The sequence below is a fragment of the Melozone crissalis genome, unplaced genomic scaffold (assembly GCF_028551555.1).
Source record: "Melozone crissalis strain CALT ecotype California unplaced genomic scaffold, PUWL_Pcris_2 ptg000012l_1, whole genome shotgun sequence".
In the NCBI taxonomy this organism is placed as follows: domain Eukaryota; kingdom Metazoa; phylum Chordata; class Aves; order Passeriformes; family Passerellidae; genus Melozone; species Melozone crissalis.
In genome coordinates this window covers 12,130,871-12,150,302 of record NW_026535790.1, presented here as the reverse complement: position 1 = coordinate 12,150,302, position 19,432 = coordinate 12,130,871, and the positions used below count along the sequence as shown (strand labels likewise).

Sequence of the window (19,432 nt, the reverse complement as noted above, 5' to 3'; positions counted from 1 at the left end):
TGGTTGGGTAAGAGCAAGCTGAAGTTTATTAGAAGGTAATTTTTCTGTTAGGCTGATGGATCAATCAGGAAGAGCAGGATCCCTGGCAGTGCTGCGGAGGTTTCTGTGCTGGAGGTCAGGTCATAGCATGGATTTAGGGGAAGATTGGTTCAAATCATTGCAAACAAATCCCTTCCCAAGAACTGCAGCCTCCACATCACCCTGTGTCCTTGGATGGACATGTGCAGGGGCAGGCTGAAGCACCAGCTCATGGAAGGGGACTGAATGGGTCCCCTGCAGCAACACTGATGGGAGCAGCCACATGGGACCACAAACAGCTTGAGGGGACCACACACAACCATCTCCATGTCCCACATCACATTCCCTGTGTGTCCCTTAGGATAAAATAGATCAGAAAACCCTCCAACCCTGTGGCCACAGCATTGCTGAGCACAGGAGCAGGGGCAGAGCACTCCTGCAGAGCTGCTCACTGGCAGGAAGGACACAGGGTTTTCCTATTACAGCTCAGTCATGGGACTAATAAAGGCTCTTTAATCATTGTTGGTCACTTGCACACACACGCACACAAAGGACACTCAGAGCTGGAGTGCAGCAGCAGCCAGCACCTGGCAAAGTCATTACTGGCCAGCTTAATTTATTTCTAATCTGATGCTAGGGAAGAGAAAAAGGTAAATGCAAGCTGCTGCCAAGAGAAGAACTTGGCCCACGTTGGCTGTGATGGAAGTGTGAGGAGTGGAGAGGGAAACTGAGGCAGAAGAGGGTGCAATACATAGATATAGGTATATAGATATAGATATAGATATAGATATAGATAGATATTGCACCTATACCTGGTGGGATGGCCTGGTGGGGTGCAGTGAGGAGCCCTCACTGTTCTGGGGTTCTGAGGGGGTCCTCAGGTGTGTGGGTAGGGTACAGCATACACCACATCCCTGTGGCTGCTTCCCTTTGCCAGGGGATGGAAATGAATATTTCAATGAAACTAAATTTCTAGGTACAAATTGGCACTGCCCTGGAGCTCTCTGACAAGGACCTTCCCAGGTATGCCTGAGCTGGACTCAAAACTTCCTGGGTTTTACTTAAAACCTGTGTCCAGACTACTGAGTTTAGTGGAAATTGGAGCTGACTAGACCCCATCTCCTCAGGCTCCCCATCTCTTTATTTCAGACATCCCCCAATAAGTCTGGCTGCAATAAAACCTTATCAACCCGTAAAACTCACCCTCCCAAGCACATGTTCTGGTGGCAGGATACCAGATAAGGGGTTCAAATACAGGAAACCACAGAGAGAGCTCAGCAGCAAAGGCACTCGAGGGAGGTCCTGCACAAACAATGTCCTGTCTGTGCCCTGAGCAAGGCACAGAGCCCATCCCTGTGGCAGCAGCCCATGGGTGCTGTGGGGTGGGATGGAGGTGGGGTAGGTGCCCCATGGGTCACCAGCCCTTTTAAAAGGAGCTTTGGATCCCACCAGGATTCCATCCAGGCATGCCAGGGCAAATGCAGCCAGTGGCGAGAGCAGCTGCTGAGCCTGGGCTGAGCAGTGAGGTTACCTGAGGTGATCACATCTGCCACAGTCCAGTGAAAACTTTTCCCTTCCCTTCCCTATTTTTTTTTTTGTTGGTTTTTTTTTTTTTTTTTTTTGTTTCTTCTGGAATAACACACAAAGTTCAGCAAACATCATTCACACATTTGTGAAGTCAAGGCTGGTATCCTCATGTCTGACAGCAGCTTCCTTGTGTCCTTTCTCTGAGCTCGGAAAGATCAACCCATCTGAAAGGAAAATACCTCAGTGACATGTTTACTTTTTTCACAGCTTGTTTTCTTGCCTGGATTGGAGAGCCTGAGGCCATCAGTGTTTAAATCTGGGTTTAAAACCCAGAGCCTGTTGTGGGCTGGCAGGTGGAGGCACAGCCACAGCATGCCAGAATCCCTCACCCTGAACTCCCAAATATTCTCTGCAGCAGTGAAAGATTTCATGGCAGTCAGTGCAGAGAGATGGGGTGTTCCAGTCTCCATTTAAATTTTTCAGATGACCTTAGTGTTCATTCCAGCCCAAAGTTATACCCTTTTGTATTCATTCAGTTGATCTTATCCTATTTTTCCTGTTAGCCCAGGAAACCCTCTCCCCTCTCAATCCTGATATTTAGGGATATCATCATCCATCAGCCAAAACTTTTCAATATATAGTGCTAAAATAAATAACAAAAAATAATACAAATTAAACTGAGCTTCTCCACCCTGTCTGCATAAGCAACATTTCCAGGCCCTGAATCACTTCTGAGGCGCTTTTCCTGGACACTCCCGGTGTGCCACCCTCCTCTTGGCAAGGGGACACCAGAGCTGGGACATGGCCCTCCCTGCTCTCACCCCATTGTCACAGCCACAGGAAATGCACCCTCCATCCTCACCCCCCACAGCTGATGGGACACGGGCAGTTTCTGCAGTGAAATCACAAATCTGAGGAGTCTGGATTACCCCTGAGGCACCACAGAAACGTTTTCAGAGGGTGTCCACTAAAATAGGTCTAAAAGTCCTGGTTCTGCCATGGCTTTCACATATTTTTGTTTCCAAGAAAGAGGTTGTCCCATCCTATAAATCACACCTTCCCTTTTCCTAGAATCTCCTTGTGGTTGTACTAAAAAAGGCAATTCTGGCTTGTACCAAGTTGAGTGATCAGGTTTCTTTTAAGCAGCTGTCTAAAAATGCTACCAGAAGGGTTTTATTTTTCCCTTAACTGGTAAAACTGGGGAGGCTCAAGCACCAATCACTTTGCAACCCCTCTGTGAACCCCACACCCTTCCCCAGGACAGCTGCACCTCCCAGCCCCGTTTGTCCTCCCATCAGATGAGCTCTGATGGCTTTGCTTTGTTAGAATTTATCAATTTATCTGAGCAGCAGACTCCACTCCAGCCCTATTTGTACCACGGGCTGATGCCAAGTCAAACCACACAACCAAGGCTGTGGCATCGACAAGATCCTCTTTATCAGTCCAATGGAGAAATGGAGATGTTAGCAGAGGTCTATTTTCATCATTTTCTGGGCTTGGCACCAGTTACACCCCTCTTTTAATTAACTACATGTTGCTTTGTATTCAAAGCCATCTCAGTATTCCAGCAGTGATGGATGCCAAGCTGGCAGCCTCCAAATAACCCAAGGGGCCTCGTTGCCCTTTGCAAAATGCTGGCTTCTTTCTGGAGCTCCTCCCACAGCCTGAATTTAGGAGCAGGGTTTGGGACACCCGGGTTTGGAACACCAGTATTCGGGACACCAGGGTTTGGGACTTCAGGGTTTGGGACTCCAGGGTTTGGGACGCCAGGACACCCAGGGTTTGGGACACCAGGGTTTGGGACTCCAGGGTGTGGCACACCAGGGTTTGGGACTCCAGGGTTTGGGACTCCAGGGTTTGGGACTCCAGGGTGTGGCACACCAGGGTTTGGGATGCCAGGGTGTGGGACACCAGGATACCCAGGCTGCCCTGCAGAGCCCCATCCCTGTGCTGATCCAGAGGCATGTGGTGGTGTGGGGAGGGTCTCATTGTCCTTTCTAGCTGTTTTCCTTTGTGAGTGGGGTGAGGATTTGAACTCAGCCCGTCCCAGCGTGGCTCCCAAGCATTAATCTAACAGGGTGCCTCTGTTTCCATGACCCTGTTTCCACCCTCAGCATTATGCTCTACTCCAGCTCCATGAGCTGTTCCAGATGTTTTGGAAAACCCCTTGCAGTTGGGTAAAAGCTCCAGAAAACAAGATAATTTCTCCCATCAGAGAGATCTGAAGGAGGAGGAGGAGTAGCAGCAGAGGATGTGAGGAGCAGAGTCATGGCTGGATAACATCTCCCCAGGCTACAATCCACATCAAGCACAAACCAGGATTGATGAAGTGCTGAGGCAGGTCAGAGCTACCACAGATGTCTCTTGGAGATGAAGGCCAAACCCCTGCAGTCCTTGTCCTTTTCCACCAGTGGGAGTTTTGCCCCTGGCTGCAGCAAATGGCATTTCCCTCTGAGCCAGAGGGGTTGGAGACACCACCAGCCATGGGAGGAGCAGGGAAGATGGGTACAGCACATTCTGGAGCTGCAGCTCTCTCCTCAGCTCCTCAGCGTGCCTTGGCTTCTCTTGAGCTGCTACTGAGATGCAGATGGGATTCAACCCCAACTCCCAGGGCTGCTCTGTGAGCAGGAAAACTGCAGCCAAAGTGTGGGTGGGTCTGGGTGGAGCCTTCTGTGGATTAAACCTCTTGCTGGACCCCTCCATCCCCCACACTGTGCTCTCCCTGCCAGTTTGAGTCCCTTCCTCTTGCTGAATCTTTGCACTAACAAATGTTTCATTCACAAAGCATCCCTTCACCTCCCGTGCTGAAATTCTCACGCTCTACTTACTCCCATCCATAACTATATAGAATCAAATTACATATAAAGCCAGCACCAGAAATAGAGAGGGACTGAATCAACAGCCCGGATTCAGCCTCCACCCAAGCCAGGAGTTGGCTGCAAGCTGGACCTGCCTCCAGACTTTGTGGCTGGAGCCCATCTGCAAGTCTAAAAGCCAAAATGAAAATAGAGAAGAAACCAAGCAATATGGCATCTCCTGGTCTTGACCACAGGCTCCCTTGGGGGAAGGGCCTGTTTGTTTGTCTCTAGAACAATTTCACTGTCTGTGAATGAGTCTCGCAGCAGGAAGGGGCAGAGAGGAGCAGAGGTCTCAAGGGGAAGGTGGGTTTGTGGCTCCTGCAACCCCAGAGGAGCCAGCAGCAGGATGGGCAGCAGCAGACATGGCTATGGGGAAGGCCATGATTCCCCCTTGTGATGGTGGTCACAGGGGTTTTCAGATGAGGGAAGAGACGAGAATGTTGACTCCATGTACAGAAGGCTTGATTTATTCTTTTATGATATATATATTACATTAAAACTATACTAAAAAGAATAGAAGAAAAAGTTTCATCTCAGAAGGCTAGCTAAGCTAAGAATGGAAAGGAATGATAACAAAGATTTGTGTCTCAGACAGAGAGTCCAAGCTAACTGGGCTGGGATTGGCCATTAATTATAAACATCCAATATGGGCCAATCACAGATCCACCTGTTGCATTCCACAGCAGCAGATAACCATTATTTACATTTTGTTCCTGAGGCCTCCCAGCTTCTCAGGAAGAAAAATCCTAGGAAAGGATTTTTCATGAAAAGATGTCTGCGACACCCCCTCTTCATTCCTCAGCACTTCTGTGAGCCCCAAAATCTCCAAAAAAAATGTGGTGCCATTGGCTACCACCTCCTTGGCTCCTGCCTGGTGTGACAGCAAGGCAGCTGCTCTTGGGCAGTGGCTGGGGAGAGGATGGAGGGGAGGCAGGCATAGGAGAGAGGCAAAGGCAGCTCCTGGCCCCTGTGCAGGGCAGGGGCTCGGGGGGCTCGTGGGGCCTCTGGTCCTTTCCAGTCCCACTCTCACCCTGGGACCTGGGAGCTGCCACTCAGCCTCTGCTGTGTCTCTCACTCTGAGCTATCCCTGTCACATCAGGAAACAAAAATGCGTTTGGTTCCCCAAACGAGAGAAGGTTTTTTTGTCAGCGTCGTCATTTTTCTAGTTTCGCTCTTTGTTAGCAGCTCTTCCTCTTCCTCCCTGCTCTCCAAAATAGCAAAAAGCTGCATCCTCCTCCCCCAGCTGCCTCTTGGAGGTTGCTGCAACAGCCAGCACTTCTGCTCAGCCACCAGCAGCAAAGGTCAGAGCCCTTTGGAGGGGACCAGTGTTCCCAGCCCAAGGGTTTGCTGACTGGGGGGCCTGAGGCAGGTATGTGTGGGGTTCTGCTGGTACCTTTGGATATGTGCCACAACCTGCCAGGCTGAAAATGTTCTCCCTATGTCATTCCACCTTTTCCCAGAGCCTGGGATGGGGAATGGATCCTACATCCCTTCTGCTGCTGTCACTGTTCCTCTCTTGCACAGCAGTGATGAGCTGGTGCCTCACTGCAACTGGACCAAGAGAAGGAAGCAGTGATGGTGCAAGGAGTGGTCAAATACTCAGAGATGGAGGAAGGACATGCTCAGGCTCCCAGAGCTGCAAACCTCTCAGTCCCTAAACCCTTTTCATGACCAAACCCAGAGTTCCTCCCCAACAAATGCCTCCAAACCCCCTCTAAGCTCCCTGGTGTCTCCTTGGGGTGGGGTTCACACTTCTATCACAGCTCCAGGAGCCCAGCATGATGCCATCTATTGTGTCCCAGCACTGACCACCACTGATCTGCCTGGAGGGAAAACTGCTCATCCTGGTTGGAGGCAGCACCATCTGTGCCACCCTGATGGATGGTGGCCCTTGGACACAGCTCCTGCTGGGAAGGGCCTGAGCTGGCTCTGGCCTTGGCACAGCTTCCTCATGCGTAAGTATTATTTGCGCTTCTCTGTGCCTGGGAAAGGTCACTCAGGGCTGGGCAACTGGCTGGAGGAGGCTGAAATATTTGTGTGCTGATGGTTTCATTGTTTTCTTCTTTTTAGAGTTTCTCTGCCCCCTTTAGTGCCAGTCACCATCTAACCCCAAACTGGACCTTCTGTAGGATGCAGCCTGTGGGACAAATGTTTTCAGGTGTGATGAGGACATCAAACAAGGGCATGGAAAAGTTTTTATGATGTCAGAATCTATGACTCCTTATGTTAATGAGCCTCAGTAGAAAATGGTGAAAAAGCAGAGCTACACAAATTCCAAAGCGCCCCAGACCCAAATCCTCATGGAACCTGCCAATAGCCAGAAGGGCTCCAGCACACGGGAGACACCTGTGGCTGCTCCCTGAACCCCAGAGCATCCCTAAAACCTCACAGGCTGCCTCCCTCCCTCCCTCTTTCCAGTGCTCCAGGCTCTCCTCTCCCTGCGCGCTCTCCAGACCCACCTGCGGGCTCAGGCTGGGCTCCAGCCCACGCGCTGCTCCCGGGCACGAGCGAGGCTTTGGGGTGTGCAGAGTGCCCTGCCTGGGCCGTGCTCAGGCCTGCTGCCACGTGGGCTCCCTGGCCAGGGGGCTGGCATGGAGCTTGCAGCAGGAGATGGCTGTGCTGCTGTTTGTGCTCGCAGCTGAGAGCAGGAGCAGAGCATACGGCCAAGCCGCAGCCCCTCCAGTGGTGTGCATCGTCCTCCCCCTCTGCTTTGGGGCAGTAAATCATTCAGCATGGAATAAGAGCTGCTCAAACTCTGAGGAAGAATGGCTCTCAGAGACAAACCTCATCTGGGAAGCCGCTGGGAAGCACTTCTGAGCTGGCAAGAGTTAGCAATGGGGAATGAAGGGGGGTTTGACAATGCTGATGCTGCTCCTCAGGAACCAGGGACTCAACGTAAAAGTGAGCAGGGAGAGCTCATACATAACCTCCCTCCCCCTGAGGATCTGTCATTGCTGTAGCTCTGAGCCACCGTGGAGGGACAGGCAGCACACCCACACACTGACTGAGGAGCACGATGGGGCCCAGTGCCAGCTCTCCTCCTCCTCCATCAATCACCAGGAACAGGGAGACAGATGTCTCCTGAGGAGTTTGGAAGGTATCATCAAGGAGCAGGATAAATCAGGTCCCTGCATATACAACAGGGCAATTATTTACAGATCATCAAATATTGGCCCTGAAAACCCCAGGCATCAAACAGCAGCCTGTGCCAGCGGGTGTGTTTGCCTTCTGCCTGCACCTCACAGAGCTGAGCCCTGGGATCAGCACCAGCCACGACCCAAACCCAGCTCTCCTTTCCAGCTGGAGTCACTGATGAGGGCAAAGAGACCTATTCTGACATGGTTTTACCACTTTCTCCCTGGGGAATTGAGCAGGAAAGCACAGTCATGTTCACCAAGCCTGGCAGGATAACACACAGCGGGTATGGGTACGGACCCACTGAGATCTGCTGCCTGCAGGGATGTTGTGTTGTAGCACATGTGGCCGCCCCAAGCCAAAGAAGGAGGGGTAGGTACAACCTGATCTCAGTCACTCTCTGCCTCAGGGCTTTGACCTCTGGAAGAGCCTGGTTGAGTTTCTGGCTGGGCCTGGCCACCCCTGCCAGGAGCAGCAGCAGTGGCAGCAGCCGTGCCTGGCGGGATGCCCTTATAAGAGCAAACTCGAGCTCCCAGCCATAAACGAAATACTTCTCTTTCATTTACTCATCTGACCTGGCAGTGCTGGGACTGATAATGCTGGTTTCCTTTTAAGCAGAGGCCAGTCATAAATAAAATAAACCAGGCACGCTTTGTGTTTGCACTCCTTGCCTTTCATCCCCGCTCCTCAAAGCCGCGGAAGGGAAGTCCTGAGCGGGGAGCAGGAGCTGGGCTGGGGACAGCAACAACTCCAGCCTTGGCCTCAGCTGCACTTTGTGGCTTCATGGCCCTGTGCAGGGGTGGGATCACCTTCCCCTTTCCACCCAAAGAGCAATGAGAGGCAGAGACTTCACTTTTCAATGAGTCTCATTCATGGCGCTGTCCGGGACAGAACCAGGCTCCTTTCCTTACCATCCACAAGAATAAAAGCAGAATTCCATAGCCAGCAGCTATCAGACAGCTGCTGGGGGAGAGAACATGCCCTTCCCTTCCCCAGCACCAGGGCCTGACTGGGAGGGTGATGGGACGTGCTAACAGGAGGCCAAAGAATGGAAAGCCTGACAAACACTCGTTGCCAGAAGCTGCCAGCACCGAGGCCACCCTCGTTAGCAGGGCTGACCCCAAATGAGGGGCAGGGGGCTCAGCTGGAGCCCAGCAGCGTGTGCCAGGGTGTCAGCTTCCCCTGTTTCTCTTGCCACCTCTCAGGGTGTGATGTTTTCCTTCGGTGCTCTCTGATGAGCTGCCTGGGGATGCCTGGGCTGAGCAGCTGCAAGGAGCTCCTGCCAGAGAGCCTGGGATCTCCTTACAGCAGGGATGAGAGCTGCAGGCTGCAGCACTGACCCCTAGCAGAGCAGCAGCAGGTGCTGCATCAGACCCTTCCAGAGTTAGAGGAGAGTTAGAGTTAGAACCGTGTGTGGATTTTGTTATAATTTACCTCAGGGATTTGCCTGCACTCTCCAGCCCTCTCCTGGCCAGTTCCATAATGCACAGCAGTGTGAGATCACAGAAATAGAGAGACACCACAGTCTGGGGCACCAAGGTTTCACTCACAAAGGTTTTATAGGTATTTTCTCTCCCATTCACAGCATCCAGCCCTGGCACAGCACTGACATGGCCAGTCCCTTGTAGACAGCAGTGCTGGAGAGAGATCCCAGGTTATTGCAGAGCATAGATCTGGGGGAAAGGGAATGGGGAAGAGCCAGCAAAGCAACATCCCAAACCCTTCCTGGGGTCATACATTCCTAAAGCAGCATGGCCAGAGCACAGGCTGGCCCCTGTTTGCACAGGAGAGTTTTAGGAATTCCCTTAAGAAATGAAATGGCTGCAGAGGAGGTGTAAATACTGCCAGGCAGCAGAGGAGCAAGGCTGGAGAAGCCTTGCACAGAGGTGTGCTCTGGGGAAATCATAGCCCCTGATTTGGCCTGGTGGGAAATGGCTCTGGGAGGATTTGGGGTGACCCAGCCTCACCCTTTGAGAAGGAGCTGAGCCTGCCTGAACACAACCTGCTCTGCAGTGCCCAAGCCTTACCCCATCCACTGATATCACTAACATCATTATTATAAACTGGACACACTTATTTAGCTTGCAGACCCCTTCTTTCCTAAACACAGGAATTCTGCTTGGTTCTGCCCACCACCACTGTGAGCATCTCAAAAGCAGCTCTTTGTACCTGCAGTCCCTTGCAGGCAGCAGAAATGAGCAGGGAGTGATGATTTGGGGGCTGAAAACACAACACTGGGTTCAGGCCATAAGAAGGGGAAAGATGCAGCTCGGCAGATTGGAGACACCAATGTCCATCATCCTTCAGCAACCCAGGGAGGGACAGTGGGATGTCCTGTCCCTGTCCCTGTCCCTGTCCCTGTCCCTGTCCTTCCAGCACCTCTGGTACCACCTGGGCACCTCTGCTGCAGCTCAGGGCTCCCTTGCACGTCCCAATGCTGCCATCTGTAGCACAGAGCTCTGCTCCTGCTCCCAGCACAGCAGAGCCTGCAGACATCAGGGCAGAGCTCAGCTTCACAAGGCTTGGCTTTGTGAGAGTCCAAACGGGCAAATCCTGGCCTGGGACTTGGCTTTTTCAGTCCCAAGAGAGGCTGTTGGCTTTTATGTCTGTTGAATTGCATTTTTAGTTGTCTGACAAGAGCAGAGCCTGGAATAGTGTGGGATTTCTGGGCTGTTCAGATGGTCTGGGGAAAAGCCCAAAGATGGCCTTGGGCCCCCGGGTTCGAAAGGACGAGAGGAAGCTTCGGATTTGTTCTCGGTCTCGGTGTTTATTAATTGCTTATCTAAAAGATTTTCTCTTGGCCTGACAGAGTTCTGCTCAGCAGTCAGCCATGGGCACACACTGAAAGCCCCTGGGGCGGTCACCTATCTTTATACCCGGAGTTACGTATACAATATTTATCATTTTTCTCCAATACCCTCTACCCTTATTAACCAGTGTTCCCCTAGTAAGGTCCAATCCCGGAGTGCCAACATCACCACAGAAGATGGAGGTCTAGAGGAAGAAGAAGAAGGAGAAGGGCACGCCCCAATTCCTCCATCTTACTTCTCTAGACCCCCCTGTACAGAAATCTTAAGCCCTGTATCTCACACTCCAATTAACTTGTCCCTTCACCATTCACCCCAGTGAAATCCTCCCGTCCTCATACTGATGTCATCTCCCATGTGGGATCAAAGTCCAGCCACCAGACATCTCTGGCAGCATTCCAGGACTCCCGAGCCCCCCAGGGGGGGTCTTGTTCACCCTGCACCCCAGTTCTGAGAGACTGAGATCCCACATCTCCCCCTTCTGTTTGCACCAAAAAGATCTTTTTCGCCATCCGATTCATTGCATGTTTTAAACATGCAAATATGCATGGGACAACAAGTATGGGGACTAGGAGAACTATTAAAACATAAAACCCTATTTTTAAGATTCCTCTCCAAATGGGAGAGATGTCAAAGAATTCTGCCAATTGATCGATCCATGATCCTGTGATCTCACCAAGCTTATTTATGCTGTCCTTTATATTTTTGATATTTTCATGAATTGACTTTGAATGATCTGAGAGATTCATGCAGCACATCCCTTCGAACTCTTCACACCCATGTCCATGAGCGAGCAATAGATAATCGATTGCTGCTCTATTTTGAAGAGTCGCCTGTCTCACACTACCGACGTCTTTTAACATATCATCCAATGTGACAGACACAGACCGCGCATGTTTGCTCAACCAACAACCCATGCGGTCGATCTGAGTCAAGGCCACCCCCGATGCTGTCTGAGGTGAGAAGATTGCTGTAGCAATACTCGTTTTCTTGTCCCAAGAAAACATTTCATCATTGCAATCTGCTGCATATTGCTGTATTGATCTTTTTTCTCTGTGCCTTCCCTCTCTTAACATGTTCAAATCAGGCGATAGCATTGAAATTTCCCCAATGCTGCATGGACCTCCCGTGGCATTAGCAGGAATGCCGTGCCAAATTCTGTCCCCGCAAATTAAGAACAGACCCCGCGGCAATTGCACCGGAACTTGGATCGATCCTTTGGTAGTTCTCTTCGTATATTTACACCAAGCTGAGGCATTCTTATAAAATTCATGAGTGGGAGTTAAATCAATAGTTTTCACCTTTGTGTCTTTTGGAGCCTCAAACCGCATGCAGAGTTTCATTGTCATGGACCCAAAAATCTCCAATTCCTGAGGTTCTGTAGAAGCCACAGGAAGCAGGTGTGTCCAAGCACACCACTCTTTTATAGGATTTTTAATGACCTGCGAAATGTTAATTGCAGAGTGCCCTGGAACTGGCCATTGGTCCACTGGCAATCCAACCATGCATGCTGAAAACGGTTTACCTGGTCTTGAATGTGTCAGGCAGATGCTGTCTAAATTCGCTGCCCGAGCTAAAGCCTCCCATACATTTTGCCTTGGTTGACTAACAGGTAAATCTCCCCCACTGCTTACTGCAATGAATGAAAAAACAATGCACATAAGCATCATGAAACCCATTGCTTTGCTTTTGTGTGAAAACCCCCCAAGGTCCTTGGTTTCTTTTTTTATTTCTCTTCTGGGTCGTTTTTCGCAGTCTGAGTCTCGACTTCTGTCTGAGTACTCGTCTCTTTGTTTCTTGGATCAGCGTTCTCGTGCTCTCGTGTTCGGAATGGCTTCACATGCCGCACCGACACCCACTTCAGACCTCGATCTGTGGAGATACAAGCGAAACCCTTTCCCCAAGAGATTAGTCTGAAAGGACCCTCTATTTGACCTGTTTCTGGGTTTCTGACCAAAACCAAAGGATCTCCCTTTAGCTTTGCCTGTGTGTTGTTTAGAAAATGTCTCACGATCGGTGGATCAGATGGATAATCCCTTTGTTGTGTTAACATTGTTTTCTTCGAGGTGCTTTTCTTTTTATATATTGTTGGAAAAAATTGCTGCATTGTTGCAGTCTCGCCACGAGATGGCGCTGTGGCTCCGCCGAGCCGACCCGGCATGTCGTGCACTTCTGCCCTCCTGCCACTAGGTGGCGCTGTCACCGGCCTCCCTGGCTCGGATGACGGTGCAATCTCGACTACCCTACTTCCTCTTCCGGCTCGGCGTCTCCCGTGAGGGGAAGGAACTGAAACTCCGAGGCTCGAGACTAAAGGCACCAGATCTGGAGACGGTGTGGAGCCGCGGGACGTAGAATCCCTAACACGGCCCCTCCTCACCCGCGACGTCACAGGGGACCGGGCTCGGGCCCGCCCGCGTCTTACTCTCTGCGCGTGCGTGCTCTCTGAGCTACTTCCGGTGTCCCCCAAGGTGACGTCATCATCGTCTCCCCCCTGTTTCACCTCCGAGGTTCCCGCCCCTCGGTCTGTCCCAGAATCCGACCCCTCCTCCTCTGATGTTGTGTTCGCCTCCCCCGCCGGCACCCCGGCTCTACCCGCGATTCGAGCTGACCGTCGCACCGGCTGTGACGTCACACCCGCGTGCCTCCTGCGTCCCGCCGCGGCGGCCCTCCGGGGCTGCGCGTTTTCCCTCAGCCCGCCTTGCGCGCTCGCCGCCCCCGCGCTGGTATGTGAGTCTATCCCCCGGTTTTTGCGAGTTTCGCCCTCCGCGGGCGTGTCCTCATCCTCACCGGCGCTGCTCGCGCCCGCCGCCGCGTCGCCGCTTTCGCCGCGAGCAGGCCCCCCCCCCGATCCCTTATCTTCCTGCTCCCCCCCTTCTGCTCCTGACTCCTCCACACTCTCTGGAGTTTCAGGACGCCCTTGGGGTTTGTTGCATTTTTTGATCGGGGGTTTTAATATTTTTTCCTGCTCTCTTTTTTCGAGAGCCTTTTCCCCCTGGCCTTTCAAAGCCAGAGCAATTTTTTTCCCGGAGCTCTGCCGCTCCGCCCCCTCCTCTGAGGGTGCCGCAGCTTCTCGCTGCTTTTCCAGCCTTTTAGACTGCACTAAAATACCTTGTAACATGATTCTTGCCGGCGAGAGTAGCTTTAACGCTGTCTCATCTTTTTTTGTTGCTAAAATATATAAATGCCTATTAATCTCTTGCCAAAACCCGACTTCGAACAACAGACAAGTCTCTGCAAGTGGGTAATTGAGCCTTGCCCATAATAACAGCTGTTTTAATTCTTTCTTTGGGATCCCTTCTGTATATAATTCTGCTACACTTTGTAAGGTGGATAAGATTTCCCGTTGTTCTTGGGAGAGTGTTGCCCCCATAGTATTATTTTGGCCTTCTTACCGAATCTGTCGCCAGCGTGGTCTGGAGGCCCTTGTTCTCCGTCCAGCAGATTACGAGGGATGGATCAGAGGCGCCTTTCTGGTCCCAATCCAGGCCGCTCTGCTACGAGCTGTCTTCAGCAGAAGCTGAGAGATGGGATTTCTCAGTGACTGCTGATTTTTGCAGCTTCTCCCGGCCGGTTTTTTCTTTTTCTTCTTTCTTTCTTCAGGCTTCCCTCCTCTGGAGTTATCAGTGCTGTTCTCTTGGCTCTTCAGCTCTTCAGGGCTTTCCCCCCCCCGAAAGGTTTGGTGGGAGATAGCCCACCCAGGGACGCCAGTTGTGGGATTTCTGGGCTGTTCAGATGGTCTGGGGAAAAGCCCAAAGATGGCCTTGGGCCCCCGGGTTCGAAAGGACGAGAGGAAGCTTCGGATTTGTTCTCGGTCTCGGTGTTTATTAATTGCTTATCTAAAAGATTTTCTCTTGGCCTGACAGAGCTCTGCTCAGCAGTCAGCCATGGGCACACACTGAAAGCCCCTGGGGCGGTCACCTATCTTTATACCCGGAGTTACGTATACAATATTTATCATTTTTCTCCAATACCCTCTACCCTTATTAACCAGTGTTCCCCTAGTAAGGTCCAATCCCGGAGTGCCAACATCACCACAGAAGATGGAGGTCTAGAGGAAGAAGAAGAAGGAGAAGGGCACGCCCCAATTCCTCCATCTTACTTCTCTAGACCCCCCTGTACAGAAATCTTAAGCCCTGTATCTCACACTCCAATTAACTTGTCCCTTCACCATTCACCCCAGTGAAATCCTCCCGTCCTCATACTGATGTCATCTCCCATGTGGGATCAAAGTCCAGCCACCAGACATCTCTGGCAGCATTCCAGGACTCCCGAGCCCCCCAGGGGGGGTCTTGTTCACCCTGCACCCCAGTTCTGAGAGACTGAGATCCCACAGAATAGTAGTTATCATTCTGCTTATCTGCTGGAAAAAAAAAAAAAAACATTAAATAATATCCAGCACTGTGGCCTATATATTAAGGGGGGCTTAGTCCACAAAAGCCATGGATTCCTGTAGGACCAGCCAAGGACCATCCCATCCTCCCATGCATGCAGAGATGGGGACAGTGCTTCACAGTTTTAAGACATTTACACTATGGGAAGGGGGGGCATGCACAACCATCCCTCCCTTCCCTAGCTTATGAAAACACCTCATCACTGAAATTCATTTCAGCATTGCTCATGTCTTGGTGCATTTCCATGTCAGGAAATACTGGACAAAGGCTCGCTCACCCTGCTCCCAAATCCCTGCATTGTCCCCAGCAGGGAAGGGAAATGCAGAGCCGGGGCGTGCTGAGCTCAGCACAGCAGCATCCCGGGGCACCACGAGGGGGAAACGTGGCTGGGACAAAGCTGGCATCAGCTCATTTCAGGCCAGGCTGTGACTCACAAAGAGAGAATAAAGGAAACAGGGAGAAAAAGCAATCTCTGATGGTCAGGGTGTAGCTGAACCCTGTCGGAGGCACCATTCCTCCTCTGCCACCTCCCTTCTCTCTGGACCTGGAGGTGGATGTGATTGCTGGTATCTCCCTCAGCTTTGGGAGTCCCCATCCTTCCCTCATGCCTCACACACATCAGACCCTCTCGGGTTGCTGTTGTTAGTTGCTGCCCCGAGATGTGCAGGATGTCTCTGCTTCAGCCCGCGCAACTGAAGAACAAGTCTGGACTCTTCACTTTTCGGTCTTGAGGTTGTTTATTAATTCTTATCTATAAAATTGTCTTTCTGCCCAGCGGAGATCTGCTCAGCAGGGAAGCCACAGGTACTCTGTGTTGTTCTTTTATACTACAAACTATGTATAACATATTTACACTTAATTCCCAATGCCTATCACCTATGTTAGACAGTGCACTTCTACTCTAAACCAATCCCACAGTGCCAACATCACTGCAGAAAATGGAGAAGAAGAAGAAGGAGAAGGTTCCTCCATCTTGTCCCCATAACGCCCATACCAAAAATCCTAAAATCTACATTTTCACCCTGTGATCATTTTGTTATTACACCATTCAAACCTGAGTGACTTTCATGTCCTCATACAAAGCTGGCAACTTGCTCCAGGGGTCAAAATCAAATCCCCAGGTGTTCTGGGCAGCATGCCAAGGTCTCCAAGCCCCCCGACGGGGTACTTGGCAACTCTGGACACCTGGAGGGAAGTGCTGAGTTCTGACAAGACCCCTCTGGAGCACAGGGCTCCATCCTGTCCCATCACACAGCTCCTGATCCAGCCCAGTGGGGCTGGATTAACCCGCACGCCTGACCGGGCTGCCCTGCCGCGCTCAGCGGGATTCCCGCTCCCCATCCAGGCCGTGCCCCGGCTCTGACAGCACAGCTCAGCCCCCTGGGGATGCCAATCCCCGCACACGTGGGATCCTGGCCAGCAGCATCCATAAAAACCCCTCTGTGCATGCCCGGGCTGGGCTGCGGGGCTGGAGAGCAATGGCACTGCGGGTGAGCATGGGGAGAGGGTGGGGTGACAGAGATGAGTGAGTCTGACTCCATGTTCTTAGAAGGCTAATTCATTATTTTATGTAATATATTATATTGTATTGTATTATATTATATTATATTATATTATATTATATTATATTATATTATATATTATTCTACACATAGCATGTATATTATATATGCATTATATATTCGATTATATTGCATTATATTGCATTATATTACATTATATTGCATTACATTACATTGCATTGCATTGCATTATATTGCATTATATTGCATTATATTGTATTATATTGTATTATGTTGCATTATATTATTAGAATGCTATACTAAAACTAGACTAAAAGAGAAAGGATACAGACAGGAGGCTTGACAAGAGTGATAATAAAAAACTCATGACTCTCCAGAGCCTTGACACAACTGTCTGTGATTGGTCATTAAGTTAAAACAATTCTCATTAAACCAATCAAACAATGACCAGTTGGTAAACAATTCATTAAGTTAAAACAATTCCCATGAAACCAATCAATGACCAGGTGGTAAACAACATCCAGACCATGTTCCAAAGCAGCAAAACACTGGAGAAGCAATCAGATAATTATTGTTTTCATTTCTCTCCGAGGCTTCTCAGCTTCTCAGGAGAAGAAATGCTGGCAAAGGGATTTTTCCAGAAAATGTGACATTGACAAGCATGGGTGTGACAGTGGATAAAGGAAAGTGGAAGAGAAGGGTCAGACAGGTAGAAGTCCTGAATAACACAGGGGTTATTGCTCCTCTCTGTCAGTCTGGTCCAGACTACTGCAAAAGTGAGTTTTGTGATGCTCAGTAACCAGGAATTGGACAGATTTTCACCCAGCAGCAGAGGGAACAGCTCTTTGCTGTGTGTGCTGTGTCTCCTGCAGGGGTTGGTGTAATGATTATAACTAAAGTCAGGGCAAGGTGAACTTGGGTGCTGCCAGGAGCTCTTTGAATCCAGAACTCATCAGCATCAGCATCTTCTGTGCCTCACAGGGGTGAACTCTGTCAGAGCCTTTCAATGCCCATGTGTGGGGTCCCAAAGCTGCCCTCCTAAAGGAGCCAGGCATTCAGGGATGAGGTTGGTCATTGCTGACTCCTGCCTAAATGTCTCAGCTCCTGCCCAAAAACATGCATATCCCAAAATAAGCATTGGAAATAGAACTTGTGACAGAGAGAGAAACAGGGGAGTTGAAGTCCTGAGCTAAAGGAAGGGAGAAAAGCCACACAGCTGGTGGTGGAGGCTGGGAAAGGCTGGGAAAATTTTCCTAATGTGAGCAGTAAGTTTGTGAGAGGGGATGCTCAGAAATGCAAGATCATTAGAGTACTAAAAAAAAAAAAAAAAAAGAGGGGGGTGAAATGGCAAGAACTTCTTATTAAAATGAGTTATTTAATAAAACTATGAATTATTCAAAAAGGAACATTTTCCAGCTCATTTTATGCAAATTTAACCTTGGAGATGGGGAGAGCACGTGGAACAGGGGCTCAGGCAGGAACTTTTGGGAAAAATCAGCCGTGTAACACTGGATGAGCTCAGGCTGGATGTCACTTTACACCTGTTCCTCTGCTTCAAAGCATCACAAAGTTTTCTGCTTCAGATTTTGTATTGCTCAGGCACAGAGAGAAGCAGAACATCTTTGTGTCCTGACAACAATGAAGGCATTCAAGTTCTTCTTTTATTTTTTGCTTTCTGATCCCGCTCAGCTCTTTACAAAAGACCTCGGGGACAGCAAATCCCACCTCATCAACTGGGTGTCATAGAGACTTGATTTCTTATCAGTTTAGAGTCTCTGAGATTATTTAGGAGTGGGAAAAAGACTGGGATAGAGAATGTGCCTGTGTGGGAAAGGGAGGGAAAGAAGATAACGATGAAAATGAGAGAAAGGAGTGTCAGGGCTGAGTGGGGCAGTGCATCTCTGCCACCTTTGCTGTGTTCTCCTCCTTGTCTGCAGTTTGAGGCCCTGCACCCCGAGGGGATCTGTCCCGGATGGAGCATCGTGGTCAAGGGTGAGACCTGCTCCAGTTCAGGCATGTAAGGAATGCTCTGCTCCCGGCTCCCCTGGCTCACAAGGGCCAGAAGCATCGTTCCCAGCTCTCCATCCCTTTTCTCTCTCTGTCACAGGTTTGAGATTAATTTGCTCTGTGATCCCGGGGACCAAATCGCTCTCCACTTTAACCCTCGCCTCTCCAGCTCCAGAATTGTCTGCAACTCCTTCCTCAACAGCCACTGGGGGCAGGAAGAGGTTAACAGCACCTTCCCCTTCAAGGCAAAGGAGCCCTTTCAGGTAACTCTGTCACCTCAGGTGTAACAGGAGTAACCCAGCCAAAACTGGAGTGCTCCCCATTGCCTTTCCTGCCAACACCATACCCAGCAACATCCCCTCTCTGGCTTTGTCTCCTGTTAGTAATCCTGTTAAAACCTGGTGATTTATGCCCAGCTCTGGCACAGCCATGCAGAGCCCCAGCAATAATCCCTGGATGCTGCATTTGTTTTCAATTTGGGCTTTGCATTGCCACCAGATTTTGCTATCATGAAAGGAAAATCTCAGTTATTCCCTCTTTTTGCCCAGAGTGGGGGTGAGCAGTGCGTGTGTCAGCTCTGGCAGGATTTCAGGTGGGTGGACAGATCCAGCAGCTCCCTGATGTGATGGAAGCAAGGTCCGCTAAGGCCACATGAACATCACACAGTGTCTCTTTCAGGTTGAAATCTACTCTGACCAGGACTATTTCCACGTTTTCATCAATGAAAACAAAGTCCTGCAGTACAAGCATCGGCAGAAGAATCTCTCATCCATCACCAAGCTGCAGATTCTGGATGATATTGACATTTCTTCAGTGGAAATCACCAAACGAGCTCTTTACTAGAGACCAGAGTTGGGGCTCTCTCACACACCATTCCCCCTTGAGCTTCTGATTCAGCCAAGGATCATTTCCTCCCCATTTCCAGGGAGGTCACCATGTGTCCTCAGAGTGGAAGGGATGGTCATTCCCATCACCAACCACATTGCTGACCACAGCCCAGCCCTTCAAAGACCTTCTACAGCTCAGAGTGCTCAACAGAGTCTGTAGGTCTGATCATCTTTGCTGCACTTCAAAATCTGTCTTGAGCAGTCTGGACACCTGACTGTTACCTTAGAAATTGTGTTTGCCTAAGAGTAGTGTGTGCATGAGCCCCAGTCCTCCACTGG

At 50.4% G+C, this 19,432-nt stretch overlaps 1 protein-coding gene across 1 annotated transcript in view; it reads left to right on the top strand.

Annotated features, from left to right (window-relative positions):
• Nucleotides 1–19,109, top strand: part of GRIFIN (galectin-related inter-fiber protein) — a 40,116-nt gene extending 21,007 nt beyond the window's left edge. The window contains exons 3-5 of the mRNA XM_054271178.1: nucleotides 18,197–18,276; nucleotides 18,367–18,529; nucleotides 18,945–19,109. Of these exons, the coding sequence (XP_054127153.1) occupies nucleotides 18,197–18,276; nucleotides 18,367–18,529; nucleotides 18,945–19,109 (408 nt within the window). The remainder of the gene's footprint in view (nucleotides 1–18,196; nucleotides 18,277–18,366; nucleotides 18,530–18,944) is intronic.
• Nucleotides 19,110–19,432: the final 323 nt, after the last annotated feature.